We start from the raw sequence: 23,026 nt of genomic DNA, 5'->3' as shown, positions 1-23,026 counted from the left end.
AACTCCTCTTCAGCACCTCCTGTCATATGCTTTCTCCAGGTCCACAAAGCTGCAATGCAACTCCTTCTCTGTACACCCTCAGAGCAAACATCACATCTGTGGTGCTCTTTCTTGGCATGAAACCATCCTGCTGCTCACTAATCATTACCTCACTTCTTAACTGAGCTTCCACTACCATAACTACCACAGGTATGTCATCTGGACCAACGGCCTTTCCATTCTTCATCCTCTTCATCGCTGTCCTTACTTCCTCCTTGCTAATCCGTTGCACTTCCTGATTCACTATCTCCACATCATCCGACCTCTTCTCTCTCTCGTTCTCTTCATTCATCAGCCTCTCAAAGTCCTCTTTCCATCTGCTCATCACACTCTTCCTCACTTGTGAGTATGTTTCCATCTTTATCACTCTAACCTGCTGCACATCTTTCTCAGCTCTGCCCTTCTCAGTAGCCCACTGGTCCTTTTCTCCCTCCTTAGTGTCCAACCTCTCATACAACGCATCATACACCTTTTCTTTAGCCTTCGCCAACGCTCTCTTCACCTTGGGCCTTATCTCCTTGTACTCTTGTCTACTTTCTGCATCTCTCTGACTATCCCACTTCTTCTTCGCCATCCTCTTCCTCTGTATACTCTCCTGTATTTCCTCATTCCACCACCAGGTTTCCTTTTCCTCCTTCCTCTGTCCAGATGTCACGCCAAGCACCCTTCTTGATGTCACCCTTACTACATCTGCTGTAGTTTCCCAGCTGTCTTCACTGCCACCCAATGCCAGTCTCACCTTCTCCATAAACTCAACCTTGCAGTCTTCCTTTTTCAACTTCCACCATTTGATCCATGGCTCTGCCCTCACTCTCCTCTTCTTTGTGATCTCCAACGTCATCCTACAGACCACCATCCTATGTTCCTAACTACACTTTTCCCTGCCACCACTTTGCAGTCTTCAATCTCCTTCAGGTGAACTCTTCTGCATAGGATGTCATCTACCTGTGTGCATCTTCCTCCACTCTTGTAAGTCACCCTGTGTTCCTCCCTCTTCTTAAAACATGTATTCACCACAGCCATGTCCATCCTTTTGGCAAAATCCACTATCCTCTGACCTTCTTCATTCCTCTTCTTGACACCATACCTACCCATCACCTCCTCATCTCACCAACATGTCCATTGAAATCCACTCCAATCACCACCCTCTCTCTCTCTCTCCATCACTTCATCCAACTCACTCCAGAAATCTTCTTTCTCACCCGTTGCACAACCAACTTGCGGGGCATATGCACTAACAACCTTCATCATCACACCTCCAGTTTCCAGCTTCATCATCATCACTCTGTCTGACACTCTTTTTACCTCCCAAACACTCCTGACATGCTGTTCCTTCAGAATAACTCCTACCCCATTTCTCCTCCCATCCACACCATGATAGAACAATTTGAATCCACCTCCGATCCACCAGGCCGTACTCCCCTTCCATTTAGTCTCTTGAACTCACAATATATCAATCTTCCTCCTCTCCATCACATCCCTTACCAGTCATACTGCCAACACTCAAAGTTCCTACCCTCATCTCCACTCTCCTATCCTTCCTCCTCTCCCCCTGTCTTCAGACATGTCTCCCCACTCTTCTTCTTCTTCAGCCCAATTTCTGCCAGCACCCTATCACCATATATTCTGTCTGTATACCTGCATTGTTATCACTCTTTAATTTAATATTGTTCTTTATCAGTATGCTGCTGCTGGAGTATGGGAATTTCCCCTTGCGATTAATAAAGTATCTATCTATCTATCTATCTATCTATCTATCTATCTATCTATCTATCTATCTATCTATCTATCTATCTATCTATCTATCTATCTATCTACCTATCTATCTATGTAATGTTATGATCCTGCCGACTATACTAAAATGAATATCTATCTATCTATCTATCTATCTATCTATCTATCTATCTATCTATCTATCTATCTATCTATCTATCTATCTATGAAATGTTATGATCCTGCCGACTATACTAAAATGAATATCTATCTATCTATCTATCTATCTATCTATCTATCTATCTATCTATCTATCTATCTATCTATCTATCTATCTATCTATCTATCTATCATATAGTGCCTTACATCTATCTATCTATCTATCTATCTATCTATCTATCTATCTATCTATCTATCTATCTATCTATCTATCTATCTATCTATCTATCTATCTATCTATCATATAGTGCCTTACATCTATCTATCTATCTATCTATCTATCTATCTATCTATCTATCTATCTATCTATCTATCTATCTATCTATCTATCTATCATATAGTGCCTTACATCTATCTATCTATCTATCTATCTATCTATCTATCTATCTATCTATCTATCTATCTATCTATCTATCTATTGGCTAACAGTACTGGTGGCGGCCATTGTTAACCCGGGACTCGACTGATCCGGTATGGAAATCTGTATTGTTTTCCGCATATTGATCTGGCTAAATTTTACATGAGATGCCTTTCCTGACGTAACCCTCCCAATTTATCCAGGCTTGGGACCACCTGAAGAAACACACTGGTTTGTGCATCCCCTGTGGCTGGGTTAGAAAGGCACTATATATACTGTAGATAAAGTATTATTGTTATTATTATTATAATATGATTATATACGGCACTATATAATAAACAGATCGAACTTTATTTGTCCCCAGCGGGAGATCTGCGGAAGTCGTCATCATGTCCATGAATCCCATCGATTGCTTGCCCCGCGTTCAGCACAAATGGATGTTAACTGACATTCACTGGCCTTCCTTTTTTCAATTTTGAGTTTTCTTCTAATTCTTCTCCTCGGTGGGTGTCCTGTATGACGTCATGCACACAGATCTTCACTTTGAGTGGTTTTTATGCCAATTGTTTGGCTGATATTTTCTCACCCCGTGGTTCTGGTACTCTAACACCTTGTCTCTTAAATCTTCTATCGCTCCATCAATGCCGCTGCTGTTCTTCACTTTCCGGCTGCAAACAAACTTCCCCCTGGTATAATCAAAGTCTACCTGACCTAACTTATGACTGGAAGGACGTGCAGGCTGAGGAGGACATCACACAGCTTGTCAGCGACGTCGGGGGGCAGCAGGGGGGTGAGAAAGTGGACAGAACTAAACTCGGAGCTCAGCGTCGCCCTCACTCCATGCACGAGCCTTGCTGCTTTGCCTCTGAGGCGCTCCGTCAGCACGCCGATCCAATGGCGCCACCTGCTGGCCACATTGTGATTGCGTGTGAAGAGGACAGGATGGGGGGGCGTCCCGTTAGTTAAACTTTCTTGTAGGAGTCTCTTACATTAATCATGTCTTTATTGTAATAATTTCACTCTTCAGTATTCAATATTTACATTTTCTTTCTCTCAATAATCGCTCGGCACAATCAGCTGCCCTGTCCGTTTTACTCTCACCCACCCTGCAGTGGATGTCTCAGTCCAGCATAGGATTTATGAGCATTTAATTTTTCAGAAAACAGACACTTTTCAAAATTTATATAGCGTCTTTCACCATGTATTAAAATGATCTGGTCCCTTTTTTATCACTCGTTTTCTTATTTCTGTCTGTTTTTCACATAAATATTGAGTCTTCAAAGCCTCTTCCGGAGTAACAGCATCATCTTACTGCCATGTGCAAAAGTTTGTACACCCCACGGTAAATAAATAAATGTATATTGACATGTGGTGACAAATGACTAATCATTAAATGACATGCGCCAGTGCCTGCTTGATTTGGCTCCAGCTTCCCCGGGACTAATAAGTGGGTTAAGAAACTCGATGGATGAATGTGAGAATAAATAATTCAATAGGCCTCTTCTTGCTTATTTCTTTATGCATTTACTTGTGAAACATGTGGACCTCCAGCTCCATGCATTGCTCCATCTTTGTTGTTCTTGCTTTCTGTATCACACATCTGATGCACAGCAGATGGCTCTGCTCTTCTTTTTCTTCTCCATTCCTTTGTCTTGTTTTGGTCTTCATCATGTCATTAGCTGATGTGATTTGCTTGATGCTCAGCAGATGTTGCCACTCTTCTTTTACTTCCTGCCATATCACTTTGTTTGCCTGTCACTTTGTCGGCAGAGATCTACACATGACTGTCGACGGTTTGCCAGGTTGCTGTTACCAAAATGTTTTTGTCTCACCAGAATGTATCAAGAACACGAGCCTTCAATCAAAACCAAGACCAAGATTAGCTCCAGTGGCTTGTGAGTAATCATGTGTCAGGTGGACAGACCTATACAGATTGAATTATTTCTTCATTTATTATTTTCAGTGACATTGCACGCTACATGATATCCATCTTCCCATTCCCTAAACCTGCTTTATCCTGAGCAGGGGGTGTGGAGGAGCTGGAGCCATCCCAGAATGCACAGGGAATAAGGCAGGAGCAGCAGCATGATCACAGGGTGAACATCAGTACACCCACACCAGGACCAGTTCAACACCAACATCTCACATACCCTGCACAGAAGGTGAAGCACCCAGAGAACATGCAGACTTCACACAGGGATGACCCTGGACAGGTGGTGCGGCGCAGCGGTTAAGGCCGAGCATCTGAGCTCAGATCCTGACACCATGTGACCCTGAGCAAGTCACTTCACCTGCCATGTGCTCCTATTGTAAAAGCATTGTCTTATTGTCGTCATTTACAAAGTGGCTGGTGACCACCTGACATAAGCCTGTGAAGTCCACACAAACTCCTTTTCCCAAAGGCAGAGGGTATGCGGTCCCCAGAATGTGATTTCATTTTCGTACATTCCATTTCCACCATTGTCTGTAAAGTCCAAGTTTTTTTGCGTCACCTCCTAATGCTGTCACCTGTCATATTTTGCTCACACCACTTACGTTAATTTTCTTCCTGTTGACCTTCAGGACCACCATAATAATGGCTACCAAGCTGACAGTAGCTTTTTTATGATTTCTCTTAACATCATGTGCTCTGATATTTGGCTGGGGTGCCCACTCCTGCCTTGATGACTTCATTTTGTGATGAACCCTTCTCACTGCCACGTGCCAGCCTTCAAAGTGGTCTCATATGACTCCTCAGACTGATGAGCAGCACCAACTTCTGCTCTAAGATTACTGAAGATGCCTGTTTTTAATTTTTTCCTTCGGCCTGAAGTGACCACAATGCCCAGTCCACCAAAGGTTCATTTGTCTACCAAGGTGAGTGCACTTCAACATCAAGTTGTCAGGGTGCACTTACTTTTTCACACTTCTGCTTGCTGATTCCTGCTTTCTTGATTGAATAATAAGAAAGAAAAATGTTTTTTTTTGACCCCTATGCTTACATTAATTAAATCTGTGGACTTGGTCAGGTCGGAATGATTGATGGTTGTGTCCCGAATTCCAGAAGCATTGAAATGAATGAGGGGGCATTTACTTTTTCACACAGCCGTTTTTTCATGTCCCTTCTCTCATTATATGTTGTCTCTTTGTTTCTCACCACTTTCTTTTGCCCTGATACCTGAGGCTTAGATATGTCAGGCCTCAGTGGAGCTTCGCAAGTAGCTGCCCAATGACGGGGGTCCATTGTCTCCATTGAAGGGCCAGTGGGACTCATTCCAGCTCTTGGAGGTGTTTCGGTGGCTTCAGAAACCTAATTTTAGATTAAATGTAGAAAATGTCCTCTTTTAGAATATGCAGGTGTGCTCCACGTGGACAGCAAGACATGGACAGTGTCACACACATGCACATGGGAGGCAGCTAAAGGGCTTGAATGAGGGTAATTCCACTCTGAGCCAGGAGGTGGCAGAGTGCATCATCCCTTTCTCTCTTTGTACTGCAGACCAGTTACGAAAAATTTTCTCCTGGCTCCGATGATGCCACTTCCGGTTCCAGGACTGATGATGTCACTTCCGGTTCCAGGACTGATGATGTCACTTGCAGTTCCAGGCCCGGTGATGCCACTTCCGGTTCCAGGGCTGATGATGTCACTTCCGGTTCCAGGACTGATGATGTCACCTCCGGTTCCAGGACTGACGATGTCACTTCCGGTTCCGACCCTAATGACCTCACTTCCTCTGCTTGACTTTAAAGCCACCATTTTGTCTTTCCTAATTGGACTCAGTTCTGTAAAGATTTCACTGCTCTGTTTGTGAACCAAACTTCCATTTCACGGGGTGGTTACCCCAAATCTTTTTTGTGGCGTTTGTCCTTCATTTGACAACAGACACATTTTCAACTTTTGGAGTATTTCAGTCTGGTCACTGGTTGGTATTACAATACCCATGCAGGCCTCGATACCCTCTTAGACCCCCTACTGAAGGCACCCCTGGCACAAACAGCAGTGCTCTACACCTGTAGATGTTATCTGCCACGAACAGTCAGGATGTGACACGGTGCAGGTGGTTTAGATGCCCTCACAGGGACATTCATCAGTACATCTTACTCAGGTGGTCCCTTCAGTGTTTCATTAGGACTGACTCTGACACATTCAAATAAAGACGACCACCAGGTTCACATCTAGGGATAGGTTTTTATTTCAGGTTCTCCATGGTCACACGTCCAAGGCTATGGTTCAATCATCATCCAACTTAAATTACAAATGGTTAATTGACATTTAAAGAACAATCTCCAAATCCTCAGGTGGCAGGGCCCACCCTGTAGCTCCAGGCCAGCTGACTTCCTTCAGATTTCATTTGCTAGCTGGATAAGTTCAGCAAACCTTCTTCTCCTGCAGAAGAGAAACTGATCACTCTTGATCTTTGCATGACCCCCCCTCACACCTAAATCATGGTATTCATCACAGTCTTGGTCACTCCTCACACTCCCTTCACTGCCCTTGCTCACACATCACAGCACACCTTGTGCCCATGCTCTCGTCTTCCTCCTCCTCCTCTGAGGACATACAAGGGTGTATCTGTAACTTGAACACCTGAGGGTCACTCTGCCATTTTCACCGACAACGTGACCATCAAAGTTATAAATTCTGAGGATCTCTCTGATGCACTCCATGACCTCACGTCATTTACAGACTGGTCAGGATCAGCCCGGACGTATCATGTGGGGAGAGTCTTTGGGGTCTCCCCCAGTGGACAGTCCAAGTATTGATACATGTGGAGTCTGATAGTCTGTACATGATGTCCTTGACAGTGTGAACTCAGGTGGGGAGACAACTTAAGTTCAATCTCCAGAAAAACTTTTTGATGGATAGTATCCCCAAGTTATTTTTATTAAAACCTTGGAACACACAAATGAGGGCAACGGGAATCAACCTTTGAGTTCCTCGAGCCAACACCTGACAGTGAGGAGACCACTTAACACAACTGTGTAGTGGACAGGTAGCCTGGGGCCACTAGGGGGGCGCTCTAGCAGGAGAGTCCCAACAGTTTAAAGAGTGTTTAAAAGAGTGATCTGCACCATCAGAATGTGACAAGTCTGGCCTGTCACTTTCACCATTGAGGATCTGGAGGATCATTTTGGGATCTCCAAGAGTGATGGGCTCTCCGGGGTTACCTTGGGATTTCCAGCCTGTTGATGACCATTCAGTAAGAAAATGCCTAGAGATAGGAATGCACTCCATATCACTGAGGACTCTGGGGATTACTTTGTGATATCAAAGAATGGTGGGCTCCCAGATTTCACTCTCTGGTCTTATCATTAGGGAATCAGATTGTCCCTAAGTGAGTCCCAAAGTGATGAACGTCTTGAGGTCTCAATGATTATAAGTGAGGAATCCATTTTGGTTTAGTCATCTAGTTCTGCATATGAGAGGACAGTCTGGTGGTCATGCTAAGAGTTTTGACATCAGCTAATGAGAAGTTCCTCAGGACCATTCTATGGATTTCCATCAAAAGGAAATAACTGAAGATCACTTTGAGATCTTCATAAGTGATGGAGTTGCACGGGTCCCTCAGTGATCACTATCAGGATGGGGGTTTGTTCTAGTAGGATGTCCAGTTATGACCTTATGATCTATAGCATAGAGGAGTCTGGGAATTATGAGGACTGATCTTTAAACTCCACAAGTGAGGACACCTGAATGTCACTTTCTGACATCAGTGAGTGATGGGCTCTAGCAAAGGGAACATCTAAAGGTATGCCCTTTACCACTACCATGAGGAGTTAGAGGATCACTCTGTGACCTCCAGGAGTGATGGCCTCCAACAAGCCTCTTTGTTACCTCTTTAATTAAGGAGTCAGAGGATTACGTCATAAATTCTTCAAAAGAAGGGTCGTTCTCTGGTCCCCACCAAAGGGAACATCTGAGGGTCACTTTGTGATCTCAAATTAGGGATGGATTTTCCCAGCTCCATCAGTGATCTCTACCAAAGAGACCACCAAAGTTCACCTTGTTGATCTTCATCATTAAGGAAGCAACCTGAGAACCACATTGTGAATTCTACCAGTAGAGATCCTAAGGGTCATTCTCTGATCACCACCAAAGGAAACACCTGACAGTCAGTTGAGGAGTTCAATAAGTGATTCTCTCTCAAAGGGATCAACCGAAGACCTGCTCTTTGCCTCTCCCACTAAGGAGTCTCAGTGGCGGTCTTTGACATCCAAGATGATGGATCTCCAAGAAGTTCCTTTCAGATCGTTATCCTTATAGAGTCAGAAGATATTTTAGTGATCTCCAGAAGTAGTTGACTTTTAGAGATCTGTTAGTGATCTCCAAGAGTGATGGGCTCCCTGAGGTCTTTTTGGTATCTTTATTGTTAGAGAGTCTAAAGATCACAACACTGGATTTATTGTTGAGGGGTCTGAGAGTCACTCTTTGATCTCCATTGGTGGAAATACCTGAGGATCACCTTCTACTACTGATGATTGATGGGCTGTTCCAATAATCTCTATCAAAGGGGTCACCTAAATATGTACCATTTTCGTCTTCCACTGAGGATTGGAGGGTCACTCTTTGATTTAAAAGAATGACGGACTGTAAGAGGTGTCTGTGTTATCTCGGTCATTAAGGAGTCTGAGATCTTCATCTTTAGCGAGTCTGAGGATCACTTTGTGATGTGCTCCAAAAAGCCCCTTTGTTAAATCTGTCATCAAGGAGTCTGAGGATCACGTCACAAAATCTGATCTCCACTAGTGGGAAAAATCTGAGGACCTTCTGCTGAGTGTTCCATCAATAGGCAGCCTGAGGGTCACTTTATGATGAGCTCTAAGATGTCTCTTTGTCTATCATGAAGGAGTCTAAGGCTCAAATCACCAACTCCACCAGGGGAGATCCTGAGGATTTCTGTCTGCTCCCTTTCAAAGCAAACATCTGAGGATCACTTTGTGATTTCTGCTGTTAAGGAGTCTGAGGACTCCAGGGTTATCTCCAAGAGCGATGGACGTCTAGATGCCTCTGAATATCTAAAGATTTACCTGCTGTCTCCACCGTTAGGAGTCCAAGAATCACTCTGGGATCTCCATGGGTGATGGATTCTTAAAGGCCACTCCATTGACAGAGCTCTGGAAGTCCATGATCTCTCACAAAGAGAATGTCGGAGGATCGGCCTGTTCTCTCTACCATTGCAGGGTTCGAGGATCACCCTGGGACCTCTGAGTGTGATATTCTTTCAGAGGTCCATGAGAGGTCAGTCCTTCGGAATTCTGAGAATCACATTGAGATCTTCACAAGCGATGGGTTTTTTGGTGATCCCTCTCTATCATTAAGGAGCCTCAGGATCAAGTCATAAAGCCTTACAGTGGAGACCCTGAGAATAATTCTTTGATGTCCACCAAAGGGAGGATACAAGGATAACTTGGTGATCTGTGTTAAGTGATGGCGCCCCTCAGTGATCTCTGCCAAAGAGGACACCCACAGATGTCTGCAGGGCTTGTGATCTTCATCAATAAGGACCATGAGGATTATATACCACTGGAGAGTCCTGGGGTCACTGTGTGATTTCTGTAATTAGGGAGTCTGAGGACCGCTGTGTGATCTCCAGGGTTGAGGAACTTCTCAAGGTCTCTCACTAACATCTAAGAAAGCAAACACCTGAAGATCAGTAATTAGCCTGTGGCTCCATCATCGGGGAGTCAAGGGCTTCAGGCTGAGGTTCAACTGCTTCCTGCCTACTACGCTTATCTCCAGAGTTAGAGGTGCTCACGTAATTGTAGGCTACTAAGAAATATGGAAGTGCGTTCTGCAGCATTACATTGACTGGCGTCAGCGCCATCCTGGTTGAGTGACCCACACAGCTTGTATTATGTCCCAGGGGTACCCCCTCCACCATCCTCCCTCCCCCCCCAAATTCATCACAGCATCCCTGAATCTCAAGTGCCATCTGCAGCCTCACCTTCCTTCTGGATGCCACAGAACTCCTCGCACTCCTTCTGGCTGTAGAACTTGTTGCCGTTGCCCTTGCAGCCGCTGTATTTGAAGGAAACGCATTTGCCCTTCTGGGAATCGAAGGCCCACAAGTTGGTGGGGGAGTTGCATGTGCCAGTCACGATGGGCAGCCTGCAGGCAGCTGTAGGAGGAGCAAGGAGATGTGTGTGTGAACAGTCAGAAGATGGCACCAGGTGCACCATGAGATACCCATCACTGATCCTTGTGGGGTGTGGTGTGCAGATTGTGGACAGTTCCTAGTGGTCTTTCATTAGACTCAAGGGACTGCCAATGAGCTACATATGACATTCAGGGGGCGTGTGGGCGGCATGTATACAACTGAGCCTGTGTGTGGTGTGGACAATGAGCTGCTTTAGGGGCGTGGCTATTAATCAGTGTCCACCAATAAGAGTCCTCTGTAGACCCAATGACAAATCAGTAAAGTTTTTCCTTATTTTGACATTTGGTTGCCATTCATATTTATTTAAATGCCCCTCAGGATGACATCCTAGTAACATCACTGACCTGACTGGAAGGCACAAGGTGGCACTACATCTTGGTCTGGAGACCCCACGCTGGGGCCACACAGCTTGTGTTTCTGTTGTACTCCTCAGCTGGCTTTTACCTGGCAGTTTGTCACCTGGTGTGCCCCGTGCTGGTGGATGCTGGAAAAGGGGGCTAAATATTATAAATATATGGGTGCAATGCAGGGCGGTCATGATCATCAGTTTGGTGGGCCGTCAATCTAGATTTGGGGATCTCCAGGTGGTATCAGAGGATTGTGTGTGTTTAGTCAGCCAAGAATGGTGGTCTCCGCATGTGGGACTAGTTGAGGGGGAGATGATGTTAAGGTCCTCCTGGAATATCTGAAGCAGTTGGTGGACCATTAAGGTAGAGATGGGGGGCATATAAGTGGTGTCCAGACAGATTGTGTGTGTGTGTGTATGTGGTCAGGTGGGGATTGGTGGTCTCCATTGACAAATTGGTCCAATGTGGGACAGTAGAGGGAGTTATAATGGCTATCGGAGGGATTGTTTAGGTCCCCTTCGATTATCTAAAGCGGTTGTTTAGCCCCCAAGGTATATTTGGGTATCCTGTGGGTGGTATCAGAAGATTGTGTGTGTGTGTGAATGTGTGAGTGTGGTCAGCTAAGGAACGGTGGTCTCCACCAACTGACTGACCCTTTGGAGGCGCAGTGTGAGGGGTAATGATCTTCACGTCCTCTTGGGAGAGTCTGGAGGTCTGCAGGTGGTGTCCAGGGATAGTGAGTGTGTGTGTGTGTGTGTGTGTTTCATGGTGGGCCAATAGAGGGGATGATGATGGTGAGCCAATGGAGAAGGTGGGTCCAGTAGATGAACTGTCAAGGAAGTTTGTGGGGGAGAGGGGTTGTAGGTGTGTGTGTGTGTGTTTGTGAGAAAATGGTGGTCTCCACTCATTGATTGCTCCATGGGAGCCCAAAATTTGGGATAATGATCATTAGGTCTTCTGAGAGTATTTACAACAGGTGGTAAACCATCAAAATAAAATCTGAGGGTCTGTCAGTGCTATTTGAAGAAACTGTGTGTGTCTGTGTGTGTGGTCAGCTAAGGAATGGTGGTCTCCACCGACTGACTGATCCATGGTTGGCCAGTCAAGGATGTGATGATCTTCACGTTTTTTCTGGAATATATGACGCAGTTGGTGACCCGTCATGGTTGAGTTGGGGGATCTGTCGGAGGTGTGCGGGGGCGGGGGGTGAGCCACTAACTGATTGATCCATTTGGGGCCAGTTGAGGGAACGATGGTGGAGAATAAAGACTGACTTGGTAGGCCTGTAGGTGGTGAGCAGAGTGTATGTGTGCGTGTGTGTGTGTGTGTGTGGTCAGCCAGGTGATGGTGGTCTCCACTCTTACCTTCCGTCCGGCATCTCTGCAAGCAGTCCTTCTCGCTCAGGAACCTGTTGCTGTTCCCAAGGCAGCCGCCATAAGTGAACTGCTGGCACAGCATGAGGCTCGAGTTGTAGAAGTACCTGATCTCGTTGCCGTAGCAGGGCCCGTGGTCTTGGGGGAGCTTGCAAGAGTCTGCATGAGGAGGGCGGGGAGAGCAAATTCAAAATGAAACGTCTCGCTACCGTTGGAATTCTATTAGAATTTAAATGAAAAGGTCATTCAAAGAGACATGAAAATCTCAGCGGCGATCTGCAGCCAGTCAGCCGGCACTTCTCAACAGTTCAACGCTGCGACTGCAGGAACAGCAGGAAGCCATAAAGGGCTGGGTGCAGTACACTAAATGACCAGCAGAGGGCAGAATTCTACAGTTTAGTCGTTCTTCTTCCATATCTTCTTGTCTTTAACAACTTGCTCTGTTACACTAATAATAATAATAATAATAATAATAATGATAAAAATGATTAATAATAATAATAATAATATCCATCCATCCATCCATTTTCCAACCCGCTGAATCCGAACACAGGATCATGGGGGTCTGCTGGAGCCAATCCCAGCCAACACAGGGCACAAGGCAGGAACCAATCCCGGGCAGGGTGCCAACCCACCGCAGATAATAATAATAATGATAAAAAATTACTACTACTTCTACTACTAAAAATAATAATAATAATAATAATAATAATAATAATAATAAATTGTATTTATATAGCGCCATTCCTATACTCAAGGCATTTAGAGTACAGCCCAGTCAAGTTTGGGAGTGAAAATCTTGATTTGTATTAGTTAGTGCCTGAGAGCTGAGGGGCCATATAGAAGAAGAAGAAGAAGAAGATGATGATGATGAAGAAGAAGATGAAGAATATGAAGATGAAGAAGTGACTTGGTGTTTAAACAAAGCAAGATCCTGCATGTCTCTTCTCACTTGAACAGGGTCTCTGCTTTACAGTCTAATGCAGTCCTCGGCCCTAAGAGACTTGGAGACCCAACATCACTAGACCACCGGCAGATGGCACACCACAAAGACCTCCCGAGGCACCAAGTGTGAAAAAAAGTCCATGTGTTAGTAGCTCAGGGAAAGAGATCACTCCAGAAAGGCGCTATATCAAATAAAAACTCTTTTGAAAGTGTCCTGTACAGAAGGACCGAGCTGGAAAACTCACCTTCATTTTGGAAAAATTCCATAGTGTCACCTGATCCCTGAGGCTCCTCCGTTGGCTCCGTGTTCCTCCTCCGCCTCTGCGTGATAAGAAGAAGCAGCAGGTGACGGTGGGCTCTGCCAATCAAGTGGCACATCACCCGCTCCCCTGGCATCTTTATCTCTGGAAGTGTCCCCTTGTGCCTCAAATGTCAGCTCCAGCATTATTTACTTAGTCAACAAGTTTTTAGTTTATAGCGCCTTTCTTACAAAGCATTAAACAACAAAAGCAGAGGACACAACTGCTCATGACAATGAAAGGCACTATATAATATGACCACAGGGTCTTTACTTATTAACTTCTCATATTGCAGTGAAAAGCACCAGTAAGGTCTGATTCTGACTGATCTTCTCCTTTTATTTATCAGATGGCATTGCTTGACATTTCCAGTAGGAGGCGCTATGTCAGCTTTGAATTGTCTTTGTGTTTTAGACTGGCGGTCCTAGAAGATGTGATGTTTAGTGCCAGGCTGGCGTTTGCACCTGTGTGTCCCCCATAATGATTTTAATTTATAGCACCTTTCATGGTGTGGACGGTCACAAAGCATAAAACAGCAAAGGACAAAAACTATATAATGAGGTATTAATGATGAAAGGCGCTATAAAATTATATGACCACAAGTTTTTCTTTACCTTTTGTTTTTCTTAGAGAAAAAAAAAATCATACTGTGAAGTGACTGCAGGGAAAGATGCCATAACGCTTGCTTCTTACGATCTTTTCATTTGGAATTAAATGACATTGGCTGGTGTGTGGGCGTCACAGTGGCACAGTGGGTAGCGCTACTGCCTCGCAGTTAGGAGACTTGGGTTCGCTTCCCAGGTCCTCCCTGCGTGGAGTTTGCATGTTCTCCCCGTGTCTGCGTGGGTTTCCTCCCACAGTCCAAAGACATGCAGGTTAGGTGAATTGGCGATCCTACATTGTGCCAAGTGTGTGTGTGTATGTGCCCTGCGGTGGGCTGGCACCCTGCCCGGGGTTTGTTTCCTGCCTTGCACCCTGTGTGGGCTGGGATTGGCTCCAGCAGATCCCCTTAACCTTGTAGTTAGGATATAGCAGGTTGGATAATGGATGGCTGGTATGTCCCGTGACACAGCAGGCACTATATGGTTTTTGTTTTATTTTCTACTTTTATGAGAGATAATTAGATGGGGACTGGGGGGTCCAACAAAATCTGATGAATAGTAAGGTGTCAGAAGTCCGGGACTCTGACAGGAGGGCATTTACATCTTCATCAAAGACCTCAGTTTATAACGCCTTTCTTAGGGAGAATGACGACACAACAGAAGAAGATGCAACTACCCATGACTTGGTATTTATATTATAAAATAAATATAAATATAAAATATTACTATGACCTCCTCTTTGCCTTTTAATTTAAAAACATGCTGTTTAGTGACTTTGTTCAAAGATGCCTTATACTGTAACATTTGATTTTATTTTTCATTTCATTTCGCATAAAATGGCAATGCTTGAAGACCCCAGTAGGTGGCGCTGTACCAGGCTTGATTTTACTTTTAAATGTTGTGATCAGGCTGTGAGTGACGGTCAAAGAAGACGTGAGGAGCAGTTAAAGTGTCCTCAGTCCATGGGTGTGACAGCCTGGCATCTGCATCAGTGTGTGAGACGTTCGTTTGTAGCTCCTTTCTAACACACGATGACCACAAATGAAGAAAACACGACAGCTCCTGACTGAGCAGGATGGCATGTGGCCTCTGAGGCATCAATCCCACCCAAATCCTCAGCCCGCCGTGCCCATCACATCCTCACTGAGGTCACATTTTGAGCTGTCTGAACTCAGATCCCACCGCTGCCTCACTGTGTCACCCTCACTTAACCCTTTCAGTGCTGAATTACAAGGAATATTGGGCCCCTGGAATGTGTCGGTGTTTAGGGAAGACAGAAGCCTCTGTGAGGAGGATAAATGGCTTCTTCATTATTAGTCTTCATTTCTATGCTGCTGGACTTGCATCTGGAGAGCCAAGTTGGATGACTTTGGGTTGTTAAGGTTTAAAGAGTCCATGTGGTCACCTGAACAGAGTGTGCTTGCATGTGCTAATTGTAATGAATGAGGGACATGAAAGGCACTATATAAGAGATACATAGCTGTGAGGGCTGCTGTATAAGAGGTTTATGGGTTCTTATTGCCATTTTGGTGCCAAAGTCTTTGGCTTTGGCAAAACTGACTCCCTGCTTTTGGCCCGTTTTTGTTATTTGGTTGACAACATCTCTGATTCAGATCCTCCTCGTCATTTAAGTCATTGCCTTTTTGCTGTGACACTTTCACCTTGGCAGAACAAACAGGGATGTTAGGAAAGAACTGAACAGAAAACTCACCACCTGCCTGCGCATCGGGCGGGTCTCTCCTGGCACACACTCATCTGTCAGGAAACACAAGCGCTGCTCAGTGGGGGGGATAGATAGATAGATAGATAGATAGATAGATAGATAGATAGATAGATAGATAGATGTGAAAGGCGCTATATAGATAGATAGATGAAAGGCGCTATATAGATAGATAGATAGATAGATAGATAGATAGATAGATAGATAGATAGATAGATAGATAGATAGATAGATAGATGTGAAAGGCGCTATATAGATAGATAGATAGATAGATAGATAGATAGATAGATAGATAGATAGATAGATATGTGAAAGGCACTATATAATAGATAGATAGATAGATAGATAGATAGATAGATAGATAGATAGATAGATAGATGTGAAAGGCACTATATAATAGAAAGACATTACATAATAGATAGATAGATAGATAGATAGATAGATAGATAGATAGATAGATAGATAGATAGATAGATAGATAGATAGATAGATAGATAGATATCATTTTATTGATCCCTGAAAAGACACCTTGTGTTGTTCAAAAATAAGATAGAAAAATAAAAAAGAAAGACCCACCGCTTGCAGGGAGGAGGATTATGGACTCTTCTGCGACCCCCTGCTCCTTTGCAAATTGCTTGAAATCAGACATGAGACTGGGCCGAAGTTCCTGCTCCCGACCTGCAGGGGGAGACACAAACCAGGCGGATGATTTTGGATACCGACCCTCGTCCTTGTGACCTGGCAGAGCTCTTTGGTTCTTTCAATGAATCCTCGTCCTCCGCCACCCAACCCTCCATCCCATAATAGCGTATTCTAATCCATCCTGGCTGGTTCACCTTCTGCAACTCATGAATCAAAAGGTCATATTATGGAAGAGTAGCAGCAGGTGTTTGAAATGAAAGCGCTATTAGAATAAGTCGCTGAGTATCACTCCGTACTTTATATAGCGCCTTTCCGTCACAGTTTCATTGACAAAGCATCTGAAAAGACACAACGAGACGTTGACGGAGTTTCAGAGCTGCCGGCATTGACGTGCACGCGCAGCACAAGTCGCGTCGTTTATCGCGCTTCCAATGCGAAGTCCCAAACTCCGAGTGGCTGTCACTGACGTCGGGAATGGCTGATTCAGAACATCGATGGAATTTTGTGACAAAGCCATCAAGGTCAGCGTCTGCTTTGGTTCTTATTAAAACATCCATCTGTAAATCCATTTTCTAAATCCGTTGATCCAACACGTAAGAGTCTTTTATTTCTGGGTCAAGTCTGGCACCGCGTATTCTATAAATATATCGAGTCGTGAACCTTAAAGGTCTGTCAGCTGTGGGGGGGCTGCGGGGTTAGGGTGCCCGAGTGCTGAGCTCGTCCTCGTGTCTAAGAAAGTGGGAGCGCCGACTCATTTGCGCGTCTCAGCTAACCGGGAGCGCGCACAGGTGGGACATGGAGGTCTCCTCGAAACAATGGACGCGCACGATTTGCTTTGGGTTTGCTCTCGACAGCCCTTCGCCGTTTCTCTCCAGTCGTGGCTCCTTATTTTCGGAAGACTCCGGTGTATCTAATTCGGACATAACCCTAACTTCAAGCCAGTGGAAATCCAAACCGTGATGGGCCGAAGGGAGCGTTAGCGGAAGCTTCACTTACCGTACAGAATGGCCGTCCTGGTCATCACGCCCTTGTGCTCCTTCAGCAGCAGTATGACGGCGTATTCCTCGTAGTTCGTGTGCACCACATAGGCGTCCGTTTCCGATCCGTGAGCTGAGAAAGCAGAGCCAGGTAGCCATCATTAAAAAAAAGTTCTTACCCAATATAGCGCCTTACACGCTAACTCAGCCTCTGCCTAGGGTCCACTCAGCCCTTTGCTGGGTCACAGCATCACATATCAGAAATAAATAATTTTTATGACTTCTCACATCCATCGATTGAAGACTATCTAGAGTCAGGTTCTTTTTCATATAGCGCCCAGCAGCATTTTACCAGGAGACGGTGCCTACTCACAGCGCTGGCAGCGGTATATCCAGTGGCCCGGCCTTCCTCTCTGGCCCAGGTCCGATGTCGTCTGGATGCACTGGCCACTTCTGAATGAGGGGAGCAAAATGCAGAACGTCAGGGAACACCTTAGTCAGGGCGCTATATCGACACAGTATGGGCTCATTCAACCTGCCCGGACCCCCACTGCACAGAATCACATCATAAAACAACATGGGGCCCATTCATTAAAGGCTCTGAGCAAATGCAAGTGCTGCGCTGAGAAAAGTTATGGAGGCCGAATTGAAACCTAGAAATCCTGCAGCCCTCATTTATGGGCGCCCATAACGTTTGGACTTTGTTTTTTGTTTTATTTATGTTTTTACTTTTTTGCATTTTCTGAGGGTGGACTCTGCAAGTCACTCGATAAGTTCTGTGTGTGCTTGTGTTGGCTGGTCGTGTGTCTTGGGTAAGTGAGTGAGTGAGTGAGTGAGTGAGCGACAGTGACAATGACAATGACAGATGCCCAACCAGGCTACGGTCAGCTCACCTCTGGGTCGTCCAAGTCATCGTGACGCCGTCCTCCGCTGCAGCGCGACTCAGTCTGATAGTGTCCATCAACAGCTCCCTCGTCTGAGACAAGCGCCAGGAGAAAGTGCTGGCTATGGCGATGGAGTACCACCTGCCCAGAAACTGCAACGAGCAGAAGAACAGCACTGAAAACTGGCACTAGGCGCAGGGTGAGGAGATAAATACACGCCAATGGATCTTCATTTACATGAGCAGCGACAGCCACCAAAGCCTTTACACAAGAACTGCAGTACAAATTCAAGCGTTCGGCCGGATTCGTAACATTGAGCGAACATCCGCCAGAGGGCGCAATAAAATTATAATAAGGCGCAGCCACTAGAGGGCAGCACAAGGTTATAATAAAGGAAATCCTCAGGAGGGCTGCAGCTTACAGAACTGTGAGTAGATAGATAGATAGATAGATAGATAGATAGATAGATAGATAGATAGATAGATAGATAGATAGATAGTGCTTTCATATCTATCTATCTATCTATCTATCTATCTATCTATCTATCTATCTATCTATCTATCTATTATGTAATGCCTTTCTATTAGATAGATAGATGTGAAAGGCACTATATAACAGAAAGGCATTACATAATAGATAGATAGATAGATAGATAGATAGATAGATAGATAGATAGATAGATAGATAGATAGATAGATAGATATAGAGTGCCTTTCATATCTATGTATCTATTATGTAATGCCTTTCTATTATATAGTGCCTTTCTATCTATCTATCTTATATAGTGCCTTTCTATCTATCTATCTATCTATCTATCTAATAGAAAGGTATTACATAATAGATAGATAGATAGAAAGGCACTATATAAGATAGATAGAAAGGCACTATATAAGATAGATAGATAGATAGATAGATAGATAGATAGATAGATAGATAGATAGATAGATAGATAGATAGATAGATAGATAGATAGATAGATAGATAGAAAGGCACTATATAATAGAAAGGCATTACATAATAATTCATTACATTTATATATCGTTTTTCTCAGTACTGAAAGTGCTATCCACACAGGGAGGAACCGGGAAGCAAACCCACAATCTTCCACAGTCTCCTTACTGCAAAGCAGCAGCACTATCACTGCGCCACTGTGAGGAAATGATAGATAGATAGATAGATAGATAGATAGATAGATAGATAGATAGATAGATAGATAGATAGATAGATAGATAGATAGATAGATAGATAGATAGTGTTGCTGCCTCATGGATCCATCATGCTGATTCAGAGTCCTACGCCCCATCACTGTACCAACACTCTTAACGATGAAGGTGCCAGGGTGGTCCTTCAGAGCAATGCCATAGGCGACCCAGCTTTTGTTCCCTAAAGACCCCTCCACGTGAAGGTGAAAGAACCTTTCGTGTATTTGATCCATGACAGGCTCAGCACAGTCAATGGCCATTACTGGACGGTAACAGATCTGTGAAACACTCAATGGCTCCTGACCTTAATAGGACGCTCGCTGCTTACAATGCCAGTGGATATTTTTCAGGATTCCTGGGTGTGACGCTTTTCTGCATTCAGCCCTGCAAGCAGGTCCTCCAACTTACAGGAAAACCTAGGGGTTGGTGGCAGGACTGGCACTACAGCCACCGTAAAAAAAAAAAAAAAAACCTCACACTGTCCCAGTGTGGTGCTGAGGTGTCGCCCGTTACATTCGGGTCCCAATAGGTGGTTTGTCGTGTGGTGGGTGCTGCGACGCGCTCTCAGCGCATGCTCTCAACCTCCTCCTCCTCCTCCTTCTGGAACTGTTATGTCTTGCTAGGTAGCTCACCATGCATTAAACATTTATTTTTTTAGGAAATTTTTCAAAGCACAAAGAACCAACTTCACAAATATAAAGAGCTCTTCCCAGAATGAAATGGTGTTTGATGAAGCAAAGGAGCTACGAGGAACCACACAATCCTCTGCAGAACCATACAGTGCCATTAAAGTTCCAGGATTTATAGCACGCTGGTTCTCCGCGAGCCGGCGTGTTTTTTTTTAAATTTATTTTGTACTCGGGTCCCCCTTTCCAGTTTTACGCCCACCCTCGCCTTCTCCCCTTTTATCTCGCTTACCGGAATATGTCAGATTACTACATTTCATTTTCTTTGATCTTTTTTTTTTTGCACTTTACGGTTCTTTTCTATCCGCCGCCGGTTTTAACGGCCTTTCTGCTCCGCGGCTGCCGTGCGAGTTTCTTTGTCGTCTTTCTCTGTCGCCTTTGTCTTGTTTTCCTGTCCTGTTGCTTCCGGTCGCGCCATTGCATATTTCAAGCGTGTCGGTTCTTTTAATGTGTGGGATTTTCTATTCCTATTTATTTATTTATTTTATGTTTTTAAGAATTCCTTCTGAACGCTGTGAAGTGGCGTCAGTTTGTTTTTTTTTCAGCACATGCCCCCCCCCCCCCCCCCCCCCCCCATTCCCCAGCTATGCAAGATGTTGAGTAGTTTGGTCAATTTTGGCCCCACTAGACCTGAAAACCCCTCATTTTTAAGGCACTATATTTTGCGCAGGAAATGCCCCCCTAATACTAAAGAGTAAAGCAGCAGGCGATCTGAAGGACTTGAAGTTGTGCGGGCGACGTCAGCCGACCCCCCTAATGAGACGCGAGGGGTCAAAGTGAGTCCTTTTTTTAAAACGAGGACCGGTAACGTCGGCATGTGGAGGCTCGTTTTCAGTTGTTTCCAGGTGGCCGATCACGATCCTATTTTTGAGATTTGTTTCGTTACCGGTGGTCGTCGCCCTTTAAGCGCCACCCCCAGAAGGTTCAAAGTGACACAATGCAAACCAAAGCACGTGGGTTGTCGCTTTTGACTATTTCAACGTCAGTGATAAGAAAGCGACATTGTTTTTGACTTTTGACCCTCTAAGGGCCTCTAAGGAAATATCTGACGCCGCATTTCTTGTTTCTTGTGCATTTGTACCTCATGACATTTGTTACGAATTCGGGGGATTACGCGAATTTCGACTTTTTATCGCCTTGTTAGTAGCCCCCCCCCCCCCCTTTTTTTTGCTGTGCCCCCTTCACTGCAGCCCACCAATCTGCGGGTTGTCGCGTATCCCGCCAAGCTCTTTATGTCCCCATTCTGTGTGTCCGTCTGTCCTGATGAAGCCCCTTTGGCGCCCATCGGACCGGACTTGACCCGCTTGGTCTTCACTGTCGCATATTCTCTCTGCACGAGATGTTCCAAAAGCACAGCCGGATTTCCGAAACCCCCCTTCTGACTCCTGAGATCCCCCCCACGACCTGCTGATGGTCGCCTCCTTCACATTCACCGTCAGTGCGCCTTTCGGGGTCTCTGAATTACAAAGGCGAGGAAGATTAGAATGAAACAACATCCCATAATGAGCGGTGAGTGATCATCTGTCCTTGGGGGGGGCGTCCGGGGTGACCTCCTGCCTCATGCCAGGTGCTGTTAGGATGAGACGCCAACCCCTAAACGGCGCTCTTCGAGGACGCACCCATCATCTCATATAATACGAACCATGAAAGGCACTATATAAGATGCCCGAGGACGACTAGACAAGATAGAGGGTTCAGAGACGCCCCCCCTAGCTAGGCGCCTTGTGTCCTCTCAAGCTTATTCTTTCATTCTTTTCTCAGAGGTCACACGTTCAGCACCTCCTGCTCTGCTAAAATAATGAAAGGCGCTATAAAAAAGGCTGCTGCCTTTGACAGCCCACCTACCCTCCTCTCTTAATGTAGGGTGCCCCCTTGAGTGCGAGTTCAGGGGGCTCTGCCAGCCCCTGAGATCCCCTCACATTCAAGAGGAGGACGGTCACCGGTGGCCAGTGGTTACCTTGTCCAGGTCGAAGTTCTCCTGCACCTGAACAGCAGGGTCCGGTCTCACCACCTCTCCAAGGATGTGGGGTACAAAAAGCAGCAGGATGAAGCCCAAGTGGTGGCCCATGGTGTCAAGCGCTCGTTCTGCTTCTCGGTCACTGAGGTAGAGTTGGAGTGAGCCTGACTTCCAGTCACCTCGGTGGGACACTGACCCCCTGGGCACCAATCCCGCGCTGGTAAACAGAGGCCGAACTTATCTTTAGGGGCGGGGCCTGGGCACACTGGTGACCCATAGGGGGAGTGGGATGGGTGTCTTGATTGGCCGGCTTGCTTGTCCATAGCCGACCTCTGTGCCCAAGCTGTTAGAGCACCTGACCTGAAATTGGGGGGGATTGTAATGTGTGGCTGTGACTCGGTCTCTATGTAGATCTGATCCTATTGGCCAGGGGCTGGGGACACTGATGACCGGTGGGTGGGCATGTTAAGTTTGCCTGTTTGTCTACAGCAGATCTCTGTGCTCAAGGCTTTAGGGCACCTGGGTGGGTAATGGGGGGTGTAATTTGTGGCTCTGACTCAAACACTCTATAAAAGTCAGAGAGTGACTGAGATCTTGAGGGGCAGATAATGCAGTGGGACCCTCACCAATGCCCCCTCACTCCATTGAAGCCTGATACCCTCTGCTGGTGTGCTGTGGCACCCACTTGTACCCTTCAGTCTCTCAGGTCTATCTGATGTTTGTTTGAACGCCTCTGTTTTCAGTCTCTGGCTGTCAATCTGCTTATCAAAAAACAAACACTGGACAAAGGGCACAGCGTGATGGGGGGGCCAAGGGGTCAGGCTGATGGACTCGGCCTTGAGCTGCTTAGGAAACTCATGAAGATCACTGTAAACATGGTGAGAGAAGGGGAGGGGATGAAGGTAAAGCCCAGAGTGAGTGGTGC

At 45.5% G+C, this 23,026-nt stretch overlaps 1 protein-coding gene across 1 annotated transcript; it reads right to left on the bottom strand.

Annotated features, from left to right (window-relative positions):
• Positions 1 to 6,477: 6,477 nt before the first annotated feature.
• On the bottom strand, positions 6,478 to 22,310 carry ambp (alpha-1-microglobulin/bikunin precursor). The gene is made up of 10 exons (XM_028808709.2): positions 22,102 to 22,310; positions 18,266 to 18,408; positions 17,746 to 17,825; positions 17,392 to 17,505; positions 16,330 to 16,431; positions 15,745 to 15,788; positions 13,378 to 13,453; positions 12,179 to 12,346; positions 10,255 to 10,428; positions 6,478 to 6,695 (listed from the first exon to the last, which is right to left on the bottom strand). The coding sequence occupies exons 1-10, from the start codon at positions 22,210 to 22,212 to the stop codon at positions 6,664 to 6,666; spliced, it is 1,044 nt and encodes a 347-aa protein (XP_028664542.1). The 5' UTR covers positions 22,213 to 22,310; the 3' UTR covers positions 6,478 to 6,663.
• Positions 22,311 to 23,026: the final 716 nt, after the last annotated feature.

This window comes from Erpetoichthys calabaricus, chromosome 9 (assembly GCF_900747795.2).
Source record: "Erpetoichthys calabaricus chromosome 9, fErpCal1.3, whole genome shotgun sequence".
NCBI lineage: Eukaryota > Metazoa > Chordata > Cladistia > Polypteriformes > Polypteridae > Erpetoichthys > Erpetoichthys calabaricus.
Note: the sequence above shows the minus strand (reverse complement) of the source record. Positions and strands in the feature narration are given on the sequence as shown.

Excerpts from the sequence above, each read along its gene's own strand:
- ambp (XM_028808709.2), bottom strand. The coding sequence starts at position 22,212 with ATGGGCCACCACTTGGGCTTCATCCTGCTGCTTTTTGTACCCCACATC. Across the intron at positions 16,432-17,391 it reads CAGGACGGCCATTCTGTACG|GTCGGGAGCAGGAACTTCGG; the intron begins GTAAGTGAAGCT and ends CTCCCCCTGCAG. Across the intron at positions 12,347-13,377 it reads GGAATTTTTCCAAAATGAAG|ACTCTTGCAAGCTCCCCCAA; the intron begins GTGAGTTTTCCA and ends CTCCTCATGCAG.